Source organism: Delphinus delphis, chromosome 3 (assembly GCF_949987515.2).
Source record: "Delphinus delphis chromosome 3, mDelDel1.2, whole genome shotgun sequence".
In the NCBI taxonomy this organism is placed as follows: domain Eukaryota; kingdom Metazoa; phylum Chordata; class Mammalia; order Artiodactyla; family Delphinidae; genus Delphinus; species Delphinus delphis.
Genome location: NC_082685.1, coordinates 1,818,271 through 1,836,680, shown reverse-complemented (window position 1 = coordinate 1,836,680; position 18,410 = coordinate 1,818,271). Strand labels below are relative to the sequence as shown.

The window sequence follows — 18,410 nt, the reverse complement described above, 5'->3', positions numbered from 1 at the left end:
CGCTCGCAGCCCCTCCCCACTTGGCACGCCTCTGCAGCGTGGACTCGGCACCCGTCCTGGCCGAACCCCAGACCAGAGCCCTGACCCTCCCTGGCTGTGCCCGCGTCTCAGGCCGACCTTTGACCCCACCCTGGGCTTCACCCGGACCCTGCCAGAGTGCTGACCTGGCCGCGCCCCGGGCCCAGACACCCGTACAGCTCTGGGTCGGAGAGTTGGGATGGGGCCTGGCTTCCATCCCTGCACGTCCGCAGGTGACAGCTCCCCATGAGGGTGGGCGTGGCACTCGAGGCCTGTGGTGGCCTTGCTGGCAGGTGACCCGGGCAGCCAACAGTTGCACCAACACCTCGGGCTGAGCTGAGCTGATTTCCTCCCCCGGCTGCCCCGACACCTGGCCCTGGGCTGGTCCCCCGCTGAGGACAGACAGGTAAACCCGTCTGGGGAAGGAAAATAATATATCATCTGTGGGGATGGAAGAAGGAGTCTGAGAAAGCCCTGGGCATAGCAGCAGCTTCATCAGTAAGGGGGCTCTGCCCTGCACCCCGAGGGACCTGGAGGGGCCCGTCATCTATAAAGTGGATTGCACACCCGTTTGTCCACTGTTCCAAGCGTTCTCTGTCCGTCATTTTCTGCCCCTCATTCTCTGTCCATAGCACCAGTGTCATAGCCTCGGCCTGTGGCCACTTGTTGACGAATAATAATTAGAATTAATTATGATTCTTCCAGAGAAGTTTCCCAAGATGTCGTGTGCCAGCTTGTTGATGAATAATAATTAGAATTAATTATGATTCTTCCAGAGAAGTTTCCCAAGATGTTGTGTGGCAGCTTGTTGATGAATAATAGTTAGAATTAATTATGATTCTTCCAGAGAAGTGTCCCAAGATGTCTCCCTGCGTACACCCCACAGGAGTTATCGCAGGAGTTATTGGGTGAGTGGGGGCAGCCCTGGAAATGTAAAGAGAGGTACCAGGTTTGTGGCCCCTCCAGCTGGTCCCACATGAGGCCTTGTCCCCCAGGAAAGCCTGCACCTCAGGCTCTGAAACATCCTGAGGTGGTGGACGTCTGGGGTTTCTACCTGCCCATTTTCTGGCCAAAGCACCTCCATTTTCCCATGGGGCTACCACTCTTAGTCTGCAAGGTTCCAGTTGGACTGATCGTCAAGCCCTGGCTGCAGGCATGGCTCCTCCAATCAGAGTACCCTAGGCCCCCTGGTTGGTTCAGGAATAGCACGTGACTTGGCCTTTTTCTGGGGACACGATGCTGCTGAGATGTCTGAGCTGGGAGAACCTGGACCTGGAGCTATAGGACCATCTCGTCACCACAAGGCCTGTGAACAAAGTTGGCGCTCAGGAAAGCTGAGCCAACTGATGAGAAAGTGCTGAAGACCCTGTTTGTGCTCCTGGATCCAGCCACGCCTGGCCTCCCCTTGCAATGGTGCAAGTCAATAAATTACTTCTTTTCTTATTAAGCCAGTTGGAGTTGAGCCTTCCATCACGTGCGACAGAAGAGCCCTCAATTCAAATCTAGGTCTGCCATGAACTTGGAAATGGTCCTCAAATGTAGACTTGTAAGATAATGAACTTGTGTTGTCGTGGGGTTTTCTGAGGTTTTTTTTGTTGTTGTTGTTTTGTGTTGTTTTGTTTTTGCAGTGGTTTGTTATGACAGCTACAGGAACTGAATACCCTCGCTTCTATGAGCGTCAGAGTCTTCCTCTGGAAAATTGATTAATTAATTCATGGCCTTCCACAGACAAATCTAGGTGCTGGGGGTACAGCAGTGAATAAGATATGTAAAAATCCCTCCCCTTGGGGAGACAGGGAGAAAGGACATAAGTAAGCAACTTCTGATAGCAATAATTGAAGAAAAGTAAAGGACAGTGAGGCATTAGCAACGGGAGTGGAGCCGGAGAGTTATCTCGGATAGGGGCTCAGGGGAGGCGCCTCTCAGGAGGTGGCATCTGAGTGGGGACCAGAATGGGGTGAGCCCCTTGGGTGTGGAGGAGCAGTGTTACAGGGAAAGGGAACAGCGCGTGCAAAGGCCTGAGGTAGGGACAAGCCGGACCAGCTAGAGACCAGTGTGCCTGGGGCAGAGTGAGGGGACAGAGTCAAGGAAAAAATCTGGGGAGAGTCTCTCTGCTCAGCTTTCCTGAGTGCTCACTGTGTTCACAGGCCTTGTGGTGACCAGATGGCTCCAGGATCCAGGCCCAGGTCCTCCCAGCTCAGTCACCCCAGAAAAAGTCCCAGGGCTGCATCTCATTGGCCAGCTGGGAGTCACGTGCTGTTCCAAGCACTGAGGCCAGGGTGCCTGGAGCACTCCTACTGGCTGGTGGGGTCGCCCAGGGCAGTGAGGATGAGGGCTGGACCAGTGTGGGGAGGCGCGGGCAGGATGAAGCTATGATGTGCAACCTACAGGATGCAGAGAAGGGCCAGCTGGGGGGACAGGGGAGGCATCCAGGCTGAGCCCTGGTCCTGGGTGGACTGGGGGCTTCCTCGGAGACCACAGACTCCAGAGGAGCCCCAGGGTCAGGGGGGCTGACCGGAGGCTCCGTCCTGGATGTGGCAGGCCTGGGATGTCCTTGGGGTGTCCCTGAGGAGACGCCCAGCAAGTGGTTGGCTCCCCAGGGCTGGAGCAGAGCAGGGCTGGGCCTGAGATGTGAATTTGAGACTCCTTGGTGACCAGGCAGTAATGGAAGCCATGGCCTGGATGAGATGCCAAGTGAGGAGGAAGCATGAGGAAAGGAGAGGAGAGGTCCCTGACACAGAAGGAGGACGCCTTTCCCCAGGGAAGCTGGGGAACAGGAGCCTTCGGGGTGCTGTGGAGTGAACGCTATGGGGGCGCGGGGTTTGGAAGGCAGGGAGGCCGAGCGTCCACACTGCTGTGAGGCCAGATAAGCAGAACAGCTCCGCCCCTCCAGGCTGTGCCTGTGAAGGGCAAACCAGGAATTCAGGATCCAAGACCAGGCATGATGGTGACTCAGGGGTGGCAGTGAGGGAAGGTGGTGGGGCAGGGAAGGTGAGCCCAGATGGAGCTGGCCTCAGCCTGATCTGGGGGGGACCCTGGAATGTGAGTTAGCGTCCCGTGAGGCAAGCGGACCAGCTCTTGGATCCCCTGGTGGTCATTGGCCACTCCTGCCCCACATGGGGGGATGAGGCCTCCTGGGCCACATGGCTTGGTCTCTGGTGGGGCAGCTGTGAGCCTCGGCAGATGGGAAGGGGATCTGGTGGCACCAGTGACACCTGCTACACGCTGCCTAGTCCAGGGGACCACAGAGCTGACCGGAGGCTGCCGGAGCCCGTGAGTCCACCTGCACCGCGCATTTCACGCAGATGCCCTGCCCGGCCGCAAGCCCCATGCCGCAGGGGCCTCAGCACAGCTTGCTCCCCGAGGCCGTCCAGCCCCTAAGGGTCTCAGCCTGCTGACACGCCGGCCCATTTCCTGTGTGCGGTGTCAGTAACAGCTAATGCTGAGGGAGGGGGGCACCTTTGTGAAGCTACTGGTTGTGTAACAAATGACCCACAAACTTCGTGGCTTGAAATAGTAACATTCATTCATTGAGCTGCAAAGCAGGAGTCTCCAGTCAGGAACCTCTGTGTGGCCTGTGCTTCTTCAGGCTACTGCGTGGCCACCGCATCCCCTGGAAGCCAAGTACTGTCACAAAAGCCACCAAGTGCAGGGAGAGGGGATGCAGATTCCACCTCTTACCTGCCTCTTTAGGGGGCTGGGAGATTCAAGAAGAGCAAACGGGAACAGAAAGGAAGCCCTGGCGGCTTTTGGAAAACACAGCGCAACTCACTGGTTTATCGATTACCAGCCAAGGGCAGGTGCTGGGAAATGGGAGGCAAGGTGGTCCCTGCCATTGGTAGCTCGAAAAAGGCTTTAGATTCTGTCCCCGTGTGATCTCCCTCAATCAAAATCGGGGTGCCCTGGGTCCCATTTAACAGAGGAGGAAACTGAGGCCGAGAGTGAAGTTACCCGTCTGCAACTGTCCTGGGCTGGGAATCTGCTTCCTGCGGAATCCTCCGTCCAGGATGTGCTCCTGCTGGCGGAAAGGGGGACACCCAGGGTGCTTGGTGACTCTAACGGGTGTGCCTGGATCCCGGACGGGCCCCGTGGCGGTGGTGAAGGGGCTGTGGCTCTGGGTTACAGAGCGCGGGCCCGGGTTCGGATCCCTGCTGGCCCCTTGCTGGTGCTGCGACCTTCACTCCTCTGGGCTTGGTTTCTCCATCTGCCAAATGCGGGCAGTGGATTACCTTCCGTATAGGGCGGCGGTGAGTCAAGACATTGTCAGGTCTCAGACGTGTTAGCTGTTTCAATCGTCACCATCACGACTACCTGCCCAGCTGACCTCTCCCTTTGGCGGTTGGGGAAGCCGAGGTCCAGGGAGGAACTGCTGGGGCGGGGCGCTCGTGGAGGGCAGGCTGGGGGCCAGCCATGCCTCCCAGGTCTCGGGGCTGTGCCTCCAGGGCACCTCGCTGGGTGCCCCAATGCCCTCTGCTCTCATAAAGCTGAGTCCAGGGGCTCCCTGGGGTTTCTGAGCAGTGGTGGGACCCGCTGGGGCTGGCCAGGGTGCGCCCGAGTGGAGAGCGTTTCCAGAGAAGCGTGCTGGGGGCTGGACACGGGTGCGCGCGCGGGCGCGCGCACACACACACACACACACACACACACACACACACGTCAGCCTGGGGAACAGATTTTTATTTCTGCTGAGGAGAGGGGCCTGGGCAGGCGGGCGGGAAGGGATCCTTGGCCTCCCCCCGAAGGGGGCTTGGGCATCATTCCAGGCGGGAAGCTGGGTGAGGGGGCTCCCTACACCCCTGGCATGCAGGGACACCCCAGTCCTGGCCCCGGTGAGCCGGACCCCGAGGGCCCCAGGTAACCGGGTGGAGGAAGCGGCGGCCGAGGGAAGGGCTCAGCCCACGGGCTTGACCTTGGCGATGAAGAGGGCGGCCGCCTTCTCCAGGAACTCCTCCCGGGTCATGGGGGTGCTGGGCCGCCGGGCCACCAGCGCGCGGTCCATGGCCAGCGCCAGGCTGTCGGGCCCCAGGCGCGAGCCGGCCTCCAGGTAGCGCGCGGGCGTAGTGTCGTCGCTGGCCTGCAGGGCCCCCTCCAGCGTGTCCAGCACGGCCTGGCCCACGTGGCGGTCAGCCACGGCCAGGCCCGGGTCCTCCAACAGCCGGTAGAGGGCGCCGGCGCGCGCCACGAACTCCAGCAGCACGAAGCAGGTGAGCATCCCCGCGCGGAACACGGCCAGCGGCACGGCCTCGTGGTCCCGGCACTGGATCTTGCGCAACAGCGGCGCCACCACCTCCTCGGGGGCCTCCCCGTCCCGGCAGATGCGCTTCAGCAGCTCGCTGTACGTGCGCCCGTCCAGCCCCGGCTTCTTCTTGCGCCCGCTGGCGCTCAGGCACTCGTAGGCCACGCCGACGTTGTTGTTGAAGGCGGTCCTGCGGGCGGAGGGGCCGTCGGGCCGCGCCAGAGCCCCGCCCCTGCCCCCCGGCCCCTCCCCCAACGCGCCGGCTCGTCCAGCCTCAGGGCCTTTGCGCCAGCGGCGCCCTGGCCCGGAGCGCCCTCCCCCACATCTCCCCACGGCTTTGAGCCTTTGCTCAATGTTACCTTATGGGGGGGACCCTCCCTGACCCCCTAACCCCTTCCTGTACTTCTCTTTGTGGTGTCCTCACGAGTTCCCTCTCTCCCACCAGCTCAGCCCAGGGGCCTATGTCAGGGAGTTTATTTGTTGTTACAGCCCCAGCGCCCAGAACACTGCCCAGGAGCCCCAGAAACGTCTGCTGACCCCGACGATGGGCATCCGCCCATGGACTCTCCGTTCCATCGATGATGTGTGTGCCCACGGGGTGTCACCGTGGCAGGACACATCCCTACCTTTTAACCTGGGTTGTCTCTTTTCACCCCTGCAGGCCCAGAGGCAGTAACCCACACTGTGGCTCAAAGCCGCTGCCGCCTGTCTTCGTGGGTAAAGATTTATCCGCAGGCGGCCACGTCAAGCCAGACACGCTGCCCTTCTGCTGCAACAGCAGACCCGACGGTCACGTCAGGGACCAGCCACGGCGCTGACATTACTTACCGCCTGCCCCATGAGGACCCTGATGTCCCGCCATGAGCCCTGGCCATGCTGGAGCCTCACAAGTGGTTAAGTGAGTGGGCTGGGGTGAGCCTGGGCATCTAGATAACCCGGGTCTCATTCCCATCCTTCTCTCAACAGCTGGCGGCCAGCCGAGGCCCAGTTCCATCTCCACTAAAGCAAAGGGGAAGTGAGGCTCAGGGCAGCGGCCAGGCCAAGGGCCCCACAGAGGAAGGGGCACCCCCAGGGCTCACATTCGCCTTTTCTGGGAGCCCAGCTCCACTCTTATCTGTGGGACCTGTACGGGTCAGCGTGGGTGCGAGCCCGGTCCACGCTGGGCCGGAGCACGGCAGGTGCCCGGGGATGGACATGCTCACCCAGTGAGCTCCGTGGGTCAAGGCCCTTTACAGAGGAGGAACTGAGGCCCAGAGGGGAGGGCGGAGGACCTGGGGTCTCGCCCATCTGGGATTCACTTCTCACTTCTTGGGTCCTTAGGATGTGCTGGTGCTTTAGGGCCAGTGAGATCACTCCGTGAAGCGCTGGGGGTGCCAGACGCGGCGTCATGCTCCCGTTCCCAGGACTGGCACCGTGTTAGCTGCTGCCGCCTCACAATAACCCCTTGCAGGAGGTTTTGTTATCAACTCCTTTCACCAGGACGAGTGGGTCCGGGGGACCTGGCAGTGATGATGCCCGTGTCAACTCTGTGGCCGCGTGGCAGTTACCCCCACACCTAGATCACGTCGCAGCCTGAGTCAGGAACTGGGAATGGCTTGGCTTGGTGGTCCCGGCTCAGTCTTCAACCAGGACCCTGGCAGGGCTGCTGTCCCCTGAAGGCTCCCTGCGGAGGCCTCTCCCCACGGGGCAGTGTGAGTGTGCTAAGGTCACGGCACTGGCCCCTGGAGCGGGTGACCGGCAGGGTGGCAACGCAGGCAGCTGCCCGAGGGTGTGAATACGGGGGGGGGGTGGTGGATCTCGGGAGTGTCTTGAAGGCAGGCCGCCCCACCCCCACGAGAGCATGGCCCACTTCCCGTGGAGGGTCCACTCCCCGCAAGGCTGAGTGAGCAGAGCCCCTGCCAACCCAACAGCAGCCACGTGAGGCCACTGAGGTCTCGGGTGTGTCCCTGTGGCCTGATGGCTCGTCCTGATGGGGCCTGAGCGTCCACCATCCGCCCAGCTCTGCCTGATGCCTCCCCAAGGAACCTGGTCGACCCACTAGTTGTCTTGAGCTGAATCAATCCCCCCGGAGGCAGTGGCGTGTGAGGACCCCTGAGCACCCTGTGTGCTCAGAGCTGTTCCTGGCTGGCCCAGACCTGCACCGGTTCTAGCCACTGCGCCCTGCTTCCCTCCTCTGGAGAATAAGGGTTCTCGTCCTTGCGTCTCAGGATTCTTGGGAGGACAGAGGGTAGATTTTGTGCTCGGCGTGTGGCAGGGGACCGCGTGCACCTGTCATTAGCTGTCACCAGCTGCCACTCAGCGCTGTCCAGGTTCTGTTTACCATGGACCTCGCAGGCAGGAAGACGCACAGGGGGGCAGTTACGGTCCAGTGAGATGAGAGCGTCAGGCAAGAAGCCAGAGGAAGGCCACACCCCATCTCGAGGCCGCCCTCCTGGGGGCTCCCAGTCATGAGGGAGCACCCACACCGCCTGCCGTCCTGGGCTCTGGTCCTCAGGCTCTGCCTGTGTCAGCTCCCACACAGAGCAGTTTGCAAAGCACGTGGGCATTTGTTAAAAAAGAACCTATTTACGGGTCTTGTCACAGAGACATGGAGACTTCCAAGGTAGACCGGGGGCTCTCAACAGGGTGACTCTGCCCCCAAGGGACACTGGTGACTCTGGGGACAGTTATGGTTGCCACCACTGGGTGGGTGGAGACCCAGGAGGCTGCCCAACACTTGCAGGGCCCAGGACGGCCCAGCACAGAGTGACCGCGCTCCCCCTGTGTTAGCAGTGCTGAGGAGTGACTCTGGTTAATTGTTTGGAAAGAAATTGGGTCCTCTCCCTGCTCACACCAGAGGCCTGCATACATTCCCACTGAGTCAGGCGGTGTGAACCAGGGTGGCCCCCAGTGTCTGTGGGTCAGCTCCCCTCCCTCCCACTCAGGTGTGTATTTAAATGTGTGCAGCATCCCAGACCTCAGAGGTCAGACGGTCACGGGACGTAGTCTCCTGGGGGGTCCGTGGGATCCCATAATCTGGGGGGGTCTTGTCTGGGAAGATTCTGCCCCCAGGGGACACTGGGTGATGTCTGAGGACGTCTGTGCTTGTCACAATGGGGAGGGCTCCCGGCATCGCGTGGGTGGGGGCAGGGAGGCCGCTCCACACCCCACAGAGCCCGGGACACCCCACAGAGGATGCTCGGAGCCGAGGAGACTGGCTCAGACCCTTTGGTGCCTTTGCATGTTTTCTGGGGCCACGGGGACCTGCAGCGGTTGGCACTCTTGCTGTTCCTATTAGCACGTGGTGGCTTAGAAGGCGGCCCTGGGCCACCATGCCGGGTCTGCTGTGTTTGTGCTCTGAGGGCTGTCACCAGTCCTAGCAGCCAGCACGTGTGATTTCGAGACAACAGCAGAGGGGATTTTGGTTGAGTTCTCCCCAAATCTTTCGTGCTGAGGTCGCTCTCAAGAGCAGCCCCGGAATTCCCCAGCCCACCCCTCAGCATAGGGACGAAGCTGCCCAGCCTCGGGGGGACCCGCCTGGCCTGGCTTCTGCTTCTGACCCAGCAGCCGAGGTGATGGGGCTCCTGACTGGGAACGTATCTCTTGAGTTCAGCACCAGCCCCGCCTCGGGGAGACCAGGTGTGCCACCAGCACCGGCCACTCACTCTGCTCCTCCTGAGAACCGCTCCAACACCCCTTCAGTATGGTGAACAGTGTCCCCCCAGGTGCACGTCCACCCGGAACCTGTGAGTGGGACCTTATTTGGAAATAGCGTCTTTGAAAGATGTAATTAGTTCAGGGTCTGAAGGTGGGGTGAGGTAGCCTTAAAACCAACGCCAAGTGTCCTTTTGAGAGAGTGACACAGAAGAGAAGCCACGGGAAGACAAGGCAGAGGCTGAGAGGATGCGGCCACAAGCCAAGGATGCTTGGAGCTTCCAGAAGCTGGAGGAGGCAGGAAGGACCTTCCCCTACAGCCTCCAGAGACGGCACAGCCCTGCTGCCCCCGGACTTTGGACTTTGGCCTCCAGAACTGTGGGAGAATAAATTTCTGTTGTTTTAAGTCACCAAGTTTGTGGTAATTGGTTACAGCAGCCCCAGGACACTCAAATGGCCCCCTTGGTTCTAAATCCAACAGACACTTCTCAGCCCTCATCTCTAGGGCCATTGGACGCAGGGCCGCCGCCAGCCCACAAGGTGCCTTTGCATAAACTAGGCAAAGCTCTGCAAAAAGCCTTCACATAAAGGTCCTCGTCTGTGACGTCTAAGGAGTGAACGGCTTGTGCAGTGCTTGACCTGCACGACTGCACGTGGTGACCCTGCCGCTGACTCTTCTCCTCCTTGGAAGATGTCCTGGTTCCCTGTCTTCTGGTTCCCTCCTTCATGTCTGTTCTGCCTTCTCACGCTTTCCTGTGGGTTCGCTGAGGCTGTGGCTCCTCAGAATCGGGTCCTGGGCTCTTCTCAGCTCCCCTGAGGCCTTCACAACCACCCCGCCCCCCACCACCAGGTGACAACCACCCTGCACCGTCACGCATCTCAGCTGCCGACCCAACTGTCCACCTTCCTGCTTCGAGGTTTTCCCAGCTCCCAACTTAACGGTCCGCAAGTCACTCTGGAAACTTCCCCCAAACCAGTGACCTCCCATCTCATGGACCACCTGGGGCTGTTCCTGCACAACCCCCTGCAGACCCAGCAGAACCCATGGATGCCCACCAGCCCGCTCCCTGCCAGGTCCCCATCTCAGGGGTGGCCCCGGCCGTTCCCTTTTCTGGCTGTCACTTTGGACAACTCGCTTGCCCTTCCCCTGCGGTGGAGACTGGGTGCTCCGAATGGGATGCCCGTTCTCCACACCCCTTCCGGCTCCCTCCCAGCCTCTCTGTGCTCCCCTGCTTGGGGTCCGCACCTTGACTCTCTCGGGAGGGCTGCCCCCAGGCAGGAGGGTGCTGGGGTCAGGCTGAAACGCTCCCTTGCTTGGCTTCCTCCTCCTTCCTGGGCTCTCTGGGGACCACCCCCATCCAAGACCCAGCCCACCCACATCCAGCGCCCACCTTGTCTGGTTGATGCTGCGCGTCAAACAGCTCCTCCCCAGCCACCGGACACGGACCATTCCCTCACCCGCTTCTAAGGGGGTGGGGGGGCAGGCGCCATCCCCTCCACCCCTCCATGCTTCAGCCCTGCGAAGGCTCCCGGCCTCCCCCTCTCCCGTGGGTCGCACACTGCAGCCCCACAGCCTCCAGGCCAGTGCAGCCGGTGGCCTCGTGCCTGCAACACCTTTCCCTGTGTGTCAATGCAGGCCCCTTACTGGACGTCTCTCCTGCCCGCGCGGGACCTGGATTGCTCTCTATCTCCACGGCCCAGCCCTGTAAATATTCATTTTCTGGCTGAATGGACGGGGATGCTACCACGCTGGGAACGAGGCAGCTAGGAGGGACCTGGCTCGGAGGACTGGCTCTGAGATCTTGGCCAAGTCCTGTCTGGGCTCCATGATTTTCAAAAGTGAGATAGATGCAAGGGGGACCTCAGCACCTGCAAAGAGGCATCACCAAAGCCCAAGTCTGCCAGAGCTACCGGTGCCAGCACTCGGGTGGCCCCGCCGGGGCCCTGCAGCCCGGAGCAATCCGCGCCCCTCCCGCGCCAGGCAGAGCGGACTACAGTTCCCACCATGGCCCGCGCTCGAGAGCCGGCGCCGGGGGCGGGGAGCCGCGCGGAACCCGCTGGGAGTTGAAGTCCGACCGCAGCCCCTACCCACCCAGGCCCGGCCCAGCCCCGCACCTCTGGGAGTGGTGAGCCAGGCGAAGGTGCCACAGCGCGCGGCCCAGGCGCTGCTGCTGCAGCAGGAGCTGGCCCGGGGGCTCCCCGGCGCCGCCGTTTGCAGGAGACCGCAGGTCCATGTTCTCGAAGTAGTGCGCCAAGAAGGCGATGGGCTCCTCAGGTCGCGCCTCCAGCACCTTCAGCAGGGCCGCGCGCAGCATCTCCGTCACTCCGACCTGCCGCAGGAAGTCCTCCTCACTCTCGGCCGTCGCCGCTGCTCGGGACACCCCCGGCCGGCCGCTGCCTGTGAAATTGGCCGCCTGGGCCACAGGCAGCCGCCGCTTCTCCACTGCCGCCATCTTCGCTGAGGGCAGCGGGACCGGAAGGACGTCCATATTTCACAGTGCGCTGGCACCTCGGGACGGCCATTTTTGTTGAGGGCAGAGGGCGCTTGGATCCCGCGGGGAGACTCTGGGAAATAACCAGCGCAGGCCACCCTTTTCCCTAGGTTTTCATTGCCACTTACTCTCTCTCCGTTTTCCTCTTTAGGTGTGCTGGTTGGCTTTCCTGGCTTAGGCTCGGAACTTAAATTTTGCCAGACTCCAAAATGGATCCCTAGGAAGGGCTTGGTTTCTGGTATGAAGCCGGATTGCTTGCCATCTTGGTAGTGGGCGAGTCCTTCATTAGCATGGTCCCCTAGCAACCGGTCTCATTGGTTACCAGGGAAGCCCTGCTGAGAGCGGGCGGGATGGTTCCACCCCAACTCCGGGACTAAGCGCCGCTCCCGCCCCCTTTTCTGATTTTCAACTCAGAGCCTTTGTGCTCGGCTTGGTCTTCAGCCTAACTCAATCTCCGTGCGAGTTTGTAGCTCACCTCGTGGGGAAAGGCCCCCTCTCCCCACCAGGCTGGGTTAGGGGTCTGGTCTGCGCTTCCGCGGCCCCTAGTCCGCTGTACGGGTTCACAGAGCGAGTGGACCACCCACGGTCCCCAGTTCCCCGTCCCACGCTGTTACCTTTCCTTACCACTAGAGGGAACTTTCTCACCCCGCATCCTCTATAGCTCTAAACTCTCCCATAGCTCCTCGGTTCCACAAGGCTGACGACCCTGGCATCTACAGCCCTTCATCTGCCGGTATCATTTCCAGCCTCTCCCTCGCCTCTCCCCACGCTTTAGCCTCCAGCCACCCCAAAAGAGATGCAATTTCCCTTATCAAGCCACCTCTCTTCTGTGTCTTTGCCCGTGCTGTCCTCCAACAAATACTTTTCTCCGCTTCTTTTGAGGACTCCTAGTTACTCATTAAGCGCCAGTGTCCCCATATGCAGGGAAAGGCACCAGGAAGAGCACACGCCTCTTACCCCCACCCCTGGCCACGTGGGCCTGGGGTGTCCTGTCCTTTCTTGTCTGTCTGGGGAGTCACCTAGAGCAGAGGATGGTTGGAGCTGTGCCGGGGATTCCCCGTGTCCTCAGACCGCGACAGGAACCACCGAGGTCAGACCAGATGCTCTTTATTCTCCAGCTCTGCACCGTGGGGGTGGGTGGGGGTGGCGGCTCCCCAGGGTCCCCACTGAAGGGAAGCCCAGCCAGCTGGGGAGCCTGGATGTGCTGGCCATCAGGGTAAGGGGTGCACGGTCAGCCCCCCTGCTGTCCAGAACCCTGCAAACATCCTCTGGTCGCAACTGAGTGGAAGGAAAATCCCCCTCCGTGTGGTCCAGGCGGGGCAGGGGCCCAGGTCATCTGGTGGGCCGGCAGCGTTTCCACAGGCGGTAGGTCAGGAACACCAGGAGAAGCAGCCCCAGAACAAAGCTGCCCGTCCACAGGTATGCAGACGTTAGCGGGGAGCCTGGAGAGAGAGGCATACGGTGTCTTGCACCTCTCTGCAGGTTTGGGGAGCAGCCCAGCAGAGTCGGCTAAGGGCTCCCGGACTGACCGAGTTCCCTGAAATTTTACAAAGGACCTCAAGGTTTAAAACGCCTTCTGAGATGTATAAAAATCACTGGACTATCCAGCTATTTTTAGAGTGAGTCTTTTGAAAGGTACATAGGACCTTGTAGTTAGAAGTGAGCTGTCCAGTGAGGGACCACTCACCACAGCTGCATTTGAAATGTGATCAGTCTGAGTGGACAGCGCTGTCTTTGTAAAACACACATTGCATTCTGAAGGCTTAGTTTGGAAAAAAAAAATCTCATTCATGCTTCTTTATAGATTACATGTTGAAATGATAACGTTTGAGATATATTGGTTTCAATGAAATATATTGTCAAACTTATTTTTACCTTTTTATTCCTGAATGTGGCTACCAGAAAAACGGAAATTACCAAAGTGGCTGTATTCTACTTTTTTTTCTTTTTTGGCCACGCCACACAGATCTTAGTTTCCAGACCAGGGATCAAACCTGCGCCCCCTGCAGTGGAAGCACGGAGTCTTAACTGCTGGACCGCCAGGGAATTCCCTTCTATTTCTGTTTCTATTCCACCGGCTGTCTTAGTCCATAGAGTGCTGTGACACCTACACGGTCCCTGAAACTTAGTTATCGCCATGCAGGCAGTTGTGATGTTATAGGGTCACGGAAGTCCACTGGACAGCTGGGGACACAGGCTGGCAGGGCCCCCCTTGTCTAAGGCCAGACTCAAGGCTCCCCTCCCTCTCAGGCTCCCCCAGTGCCCGCCCCAGCCCCTGAACTCACAGATTTCTGAGGCCACGTACAGGTTGGCCGTCTGGCCCCCTGGGTCCAGGCCACACTGGAACCAGCCCTCACCGTGGCATCTGGCCCACAGCACGCTTCCGCCGCTCAGCCAAGCCCGGGCCCCCACCTCCTGCGTCTCGTAGGCCGCCAGCCCGCCAGGGGCCCGGGTCCAGCGCACCGCCACGCCTGGGCCGCAGACCACCTCACACAGCAGCTCCAAGCTCCCTGCTGCTGACAGCTGGTGGATCTCCGGGAGGCAGGGCCTGGTGGAGCTGTTCCGGGGCACGGGGCCAGGACTCCTGGGGCTGCGGGTGGAGGCCTGCTCTGGGGTGGCCTCGGGGGAGGTGGTGATGGGGGGCTTCAGGGATGTCGTGACGGGGGGCTCCGGGGACTCTGTGGTGCTGGGCTCTGGGGGGGTCATGACGGGGGGGTCCAGGGAGGTCAGGCCCTGCAGGACTGGAAAACATGGCAGCCATCTGTTCTTGCTGCTGCCCAGCCCCTTCTCCTCCCTCCCTCTCTCCACCCGGACTACATGGTTGGACCAGAACCACTCCAAGCCCCGTCCATTCACTTGGGTGAATCGCAGGGTATACCAGTGGGCAGGAGCCGTCTCGGGGTCTGTCATGCCCCCCCCCCCCCGCAGCGAGCATCCAAATCTCTGTGTCTCACTTTCCTCAACTGGAAAGCAGGGTGAGAGGCCCCCACCCCAGGGTCTGGCGTGCAGAGTGACACGGGTGTTGGATCTTATTATTATGGGGCTGAGGGGTGGGGAGAGGGAAGGGGTGCCCCGCCCCCTTGCGGTGCAGATGAGCGACTGAGGTCCCTAGAGGGGATCTGTCCGTCCTGCTGTGTGACGGCTCTCAAATCCGGAGGACTCTGTGCACACCCTCCCAGCACACCCCTGCCTCCCCCCGACACCCCTGCTTCCACTTGAGCCAAACCTTTCCCGGCCCCCAGGCCCCAGCCATTAACATGAGTATCGGGGTGCCCTCTCAGAGAACGAATCTGTGCTTCCTTAGTGAGAGGCTGCCAGAAGCTTAGTGATGCGGTCGGGGCCTGTCCCAGATGAGACTAACTAATAACATCTGACATGAACTGAGCACCTACTGTGTGCTAGGCCCCACGTTAAATGTTGCCATTCGTTAGTTCATTCAGCAAGCATTTCTTGTGCACCTACTATGCGCCAGGCTCCGTGATAACAGTTATTGATTAATTCATTCAGGATGTATCTATTGGACACCTACTGTGCGCTGAGCACTGTTTTAGCCACTGGGGGGACAGCCATGAAAGAGAGTGACACATTCCTATCTGGATGAAACCAATGGCAGGGGAGACAGATAATGGGGAAAAAAATAAAGAGAGCACACAGGAGTCAGATGTTGATAAAAGGTGTCAACAAACATTCAACAGGAGAAGAGAAAAGGCCTGAGTGTGTGTGTATGTGTGTGTGTGTGTGTGTGTGTGTGTGGTGGGGGTGGGAGTGGGGTTTGACCCCTTGGACAGAGAGGTCAGGGCAAGTCTCACTGGGAAGGAGACACGAGGGAGGTGAGGGAGATGTGGGGAAGAGCGTTCCGGTGGAGGGCACAGCAGTGCAAAGGCCCTGGGGCAGGACTGCACCTAGGGTGTCGGAGGGACAGCACACGGAGTGAGGGGGAGAGAGGAAGTGAGGCAGGGGGTGGGGGTGGGGGATGGGCAAGCAGGTCAGGCTCTGTAGGGCTCCGTGGGCACGAGGAGCTTGGGTTTTCACCCAAAGGGAGGTGGGAGCCCTGGAGAGCTGTGGGCAGAGGAAGGGCAGCACCTCATGGGACCTGGCTCAGGGTAGGTGCTCAGCGAATCTGCTGAATGAATGAACGAGTGAGAAGTAGCCTCTGGCTGCCACGAAGGGACAGACTAAAGATCGAATGCAGGGACTTCCCTGGCGGCGCAGAGGTTAAGAATCCGCCTGCCAACGCAGGGAACAGGGGTTCGAGCCCTGGCCGGAGAGGATGCCACATGCCGCGGAGCAACTAAGCCCGTGCGCCACAACTACTGAGCCCGCGCTCCTCGAGCCCGTGCTCCTCAAGAAGAGAAGCCACTGCAATGAGAAACCTGCGCACCACAACGGGAGTAGCCCCCGCTCGCTGCAACCAAAGAAAGCCCGCGCACAGCAACAAAGACCCAACACAGCCAAAAATAATTAAATAATTAATTTTAAAATAAAATAAAATAAAATAAAGATCGAATGCAATTTTTCCTCGTCTGTGGTACTGTGACCTGCCCAGGTGGCGACACAGCAGGGGAGGGGCTTAACCAGGATTCCATAAGAGCCGCTGGGCACCGCTCATCAAGGCTCACAGGCGCTGGGTGGTGTGACCTCACCCACTTCCTGGGGGACACTGAGGCACAGGCTCACCTGGAATGGGCCGGCGGCGGCTCAGCTCCAAGCCGGGCAGCCTCATGGTCGCCTGGCAGTGGAGGGAGGGTGGGGCGGGTGTCCCCAAGGTGGGCAGCAGCCAGCGCTGTGTCACTTGGAACAGCGGGTCCTCGCCCTCCTGGGGCTCCTCCATCACATCCCGGAGGGCCTCCACCCCCTCCAGTTCCTGATCTCCCAGGAGCAGGGACATGGAGAGGGTGTCAGGGCCAGCAGGCGTGACGCTGTGGGCTGTGCAGGACACCTCCTGGTCCGGCCCAGCCACCAGGGCCTCTGGGGCCACAGTCAGTTGGTCCGGGAAGGCTGTGGAGGGAGTGGAGGAAGGGGGTGGGCAGAGCTCCGAGGGTCAGGGCTGGGCCCTGAGGAGGGGGCGTGGGGACTGCTGGTGCCCGGGGACAGGGAAGACCCAGTGCCCCACCCGCAGAAAGGGCAAGGGGGTCAGGTACAGGAGGTTTGGGGGTGGATTGGGGGAGAGGGGATGCGGGGAGGAGGGAGCGGACTGCAGATCGACCCAGGAGGACCTGCGAGGCCGGCTTTGAGCTGGGGCGGGCTGGGCAATCCGGGAAGCCTCCCAGGCAGAGGTGGCACAAGGATAGAGGGAAAGCAGGGCCGCTGGCTGGGCCCCCACGTGTGCCACGACGGCGGGAGGGGCGGGGGCTCACCGAACACCAGGAGCCGCACGATGTGCTGGAAGGCGACGTCCCCGCAGGAGCCCACGCACACGCGGGGCCCCGCAGCCGACAGCGAGGCGTTGAGCACGGAGAGGACGCTGCTACCCGCGCCCGACTGCACGGCGCCCAGGCTGGTGTCCAGGCCCCGCCACCGCACAGAGGCCGCCCTGCCGTCCTCGCAGGCCAGGCGGCAGGTGAACTGTAGCGACTCGCCCACGGCCACCGCCACCTCGGGCTCGGGGGGCTCCACCTCCAGCGGCCCACCTGCGGGCGACGGCGCTCTCAGCCCCGCCCCGCGCCCCCAGCCCCAGCCCCCTCCTCCGAGCCCCTCCTCTCTCCCAACCCCTTCCCGGCTCGGAGACCCCTGCCCCGCTCACCGCGGCCCAGCTGCAGCAGCCCCAGAAAGAGGGGAAGCAGGAGGGCGAGTCCCTGCTCCATGCTCGGTCCCCGGCTCTGTCCCCTGCCCGCGGGGTAGGCGGCTTAAATACTGGCGCCCCGGGCTCCTTCTCCCCCCGCCCCCGGCCCCGCGACCCCGCTTCCCCTCCCCCTCCTCCAGCTGCTCCCCGGGGGTTTCCCGAGGGGGTTTCCCACCCTGACCCCCGACCCTGGAGGCGACAGAGAGGCAGGGACTGGGGGCCAGAGATGGGGGCGGGGGAGGCCGAGGTCAGAACCCGCGGGCGGAGGGTCTGGGCCGATTCCAGGTTTCACTTTTAGAGACTGAAGATCGGAAGATGGAGGCGGGAGAGGGCTGACTGTCGAGGTTAATTGAATGGAAATCGGAGCCAGGCCCAGGGCTGGCGCCGGGCTCGCCCAGTCGCGGGAGTCTCAGCCCTCGCTGCCCGGAGCGGCCGCGCGGGGGCGGTGGGGAGCAGTCTCCCCCGATAGCTTGGGCGGCCGTGCAGCAGGTCTCCCGCGGTGGACCGCCCCCGAGCAATCCGCTTGGAAGATGGGTCCCGTCAGGGGTGAGGATGCTGTAGGGTGTAGAGCCGAGGCCCACCCACCTCTGAGCTTGTCTCCTGTCCGCCAAACGGGCAGGCGTGATGGGACCCTGGGACACCGGACATGGGGCCTCAGTGCTCTGTTCCACACAGCGACTTGGGTCTGGGCTCCCCACGAGAAGCCTGGGGGAGGGGACCCACAGCGGGCATCGGCGAGGCCTGAGAACCTCATCTTCCCAACGCTGGAATCCATCCACGCTTTCCTCTGGGCCCCTCAGCCTGGCCCCAGTTTCCTTCACAGCCGTTCACCACCCAGCACCCAGAGTGGACTTAGAAACACCCTCTCAGCACGTGGACACCCCACGGCTTCCGCTGGCAGAGGGAAAAATCCCAACTCCTGGCCGTGGCTGGAGCCTATGAGACCGAGCAGCCTCCGGACCAGGCAGCCTCAGGACCTTAGCATGAGCCTCCCCTGCTCCGTCTCTGCCCAGATGCCGCCTCCTGAGTGGGAAGCTCCCCAGCCAGCTTCCCCCCAACCTGACTTCCTCGCAGTCCTTAACGAGGTCAAGTGGCTGATGTCACATCCGCCTTGTACTGGGAATGGGGGGATCTCGTCCGCTGTGACCCCAGACCCCGTGTGCAGCGGGCATGCAGGAGGAAAAGGATGGAGAGTCCTGGCTGTCCCCCCACCCCCGCCTGACTCTGCCTCAGTTTCCCTGACTTCAGTGTA

At 61.2% G+C, this 18,410-nt stretch overlaps 2 protein-coding genes across 2 annotated transcripts; both read right to left on the bottom strand.

Moving 5' to 3' along the window:
* Positions 1–4,673: 4,673 nt before the first annotated feature.
* TPGS1 (tubulin polyglutamylase complex subunit 1) lies at positions 4,674–11,361 on the bottom strand. Its single transcript, XM_060007218.1, has 2 exons — positions 11,000–11,361; positions 4,674–5,441 (listed from the first exon to the last, which is right to left on the bottom strand). The coding sequence occupies exons 1-2, from the start codon at positions 11,335–11,337 to the stop codon at positions 4,907–4,909; spliced, it is 873 nt and encodes a 290-aa protein (XP_059863201.1). The 5' UTR covers positions 11,338–11,361; the 3' UTR covers positions 4,674–4,906.
* A 1,168-nt stretch (positions 11,362–12,529) lies between these two features.
* Positions 12,530–17,222, bottom strand: MADCAM1 (mucosal vascular addressin cell adhesion molecule 1). Its single transcript, XM_060006498.1, has 5 exons — positions 17,120–17,222; positions 16,734–17,006; positions 16,054–16,374; positions 13,662–14,117; positions 12,530–12,818 (listed from the first exon to the last, which is right to left on the bottom strand). Exons 1-5 carry the CDS (start codon positions 17,178–17,180, stop codon positions 12,709–12,711), a joined length of 1,221 nt encoding a protein of 406 aa, XP_059862481.1. The 5' UTR covers positions 17,181–17,222; the 3' UTR covers positions 12,530–12,708.
* Between the last annotated feature and the right edge of the window lie 1,188 nt (positions 17,223–18,410).

Bases quoted from the DNA above. Each gene is read 5' to 3' on its own strand.
- TPGS1 (XM_060007218.1), bottom strand. From the start codon at position 11,337: ATGGCGGCAGTGGAGAAGCGGCGGCTGCCTGTGGCCCAGGCGGCCAAT. The intron at 5,442-10,999 runs GTGCGGGGCTGG...CTCCGCCCGCAG, and splicing joins CTGGCTCACCACTCCCAGAG to GACCGCCTTCAACAACAACG.
- MADCAM1 (XM_060006498.1), bottom strand. From the start codon at position 17,180: ATGGAGCAGGGACTCGCCCTCCTGCTTCCCCTCTTTCTGGGGCTGCTG. The intron at 17,007-17,119 runs GTGAGCGGGGCA...CGTCGCCCGCAG, and splicing joins GCTGCTGCAGCTGGGCCGCG to GTGGGCCGCTGGAGGTGGAG. The intron at 14,118-16,053 runs GTGAGCCTGTGC...CATGTTTTCCAG, and splicing joins CCGCCGCCGGCCCATTCCAG to TCCTGCAGGGCCTGACCTCC.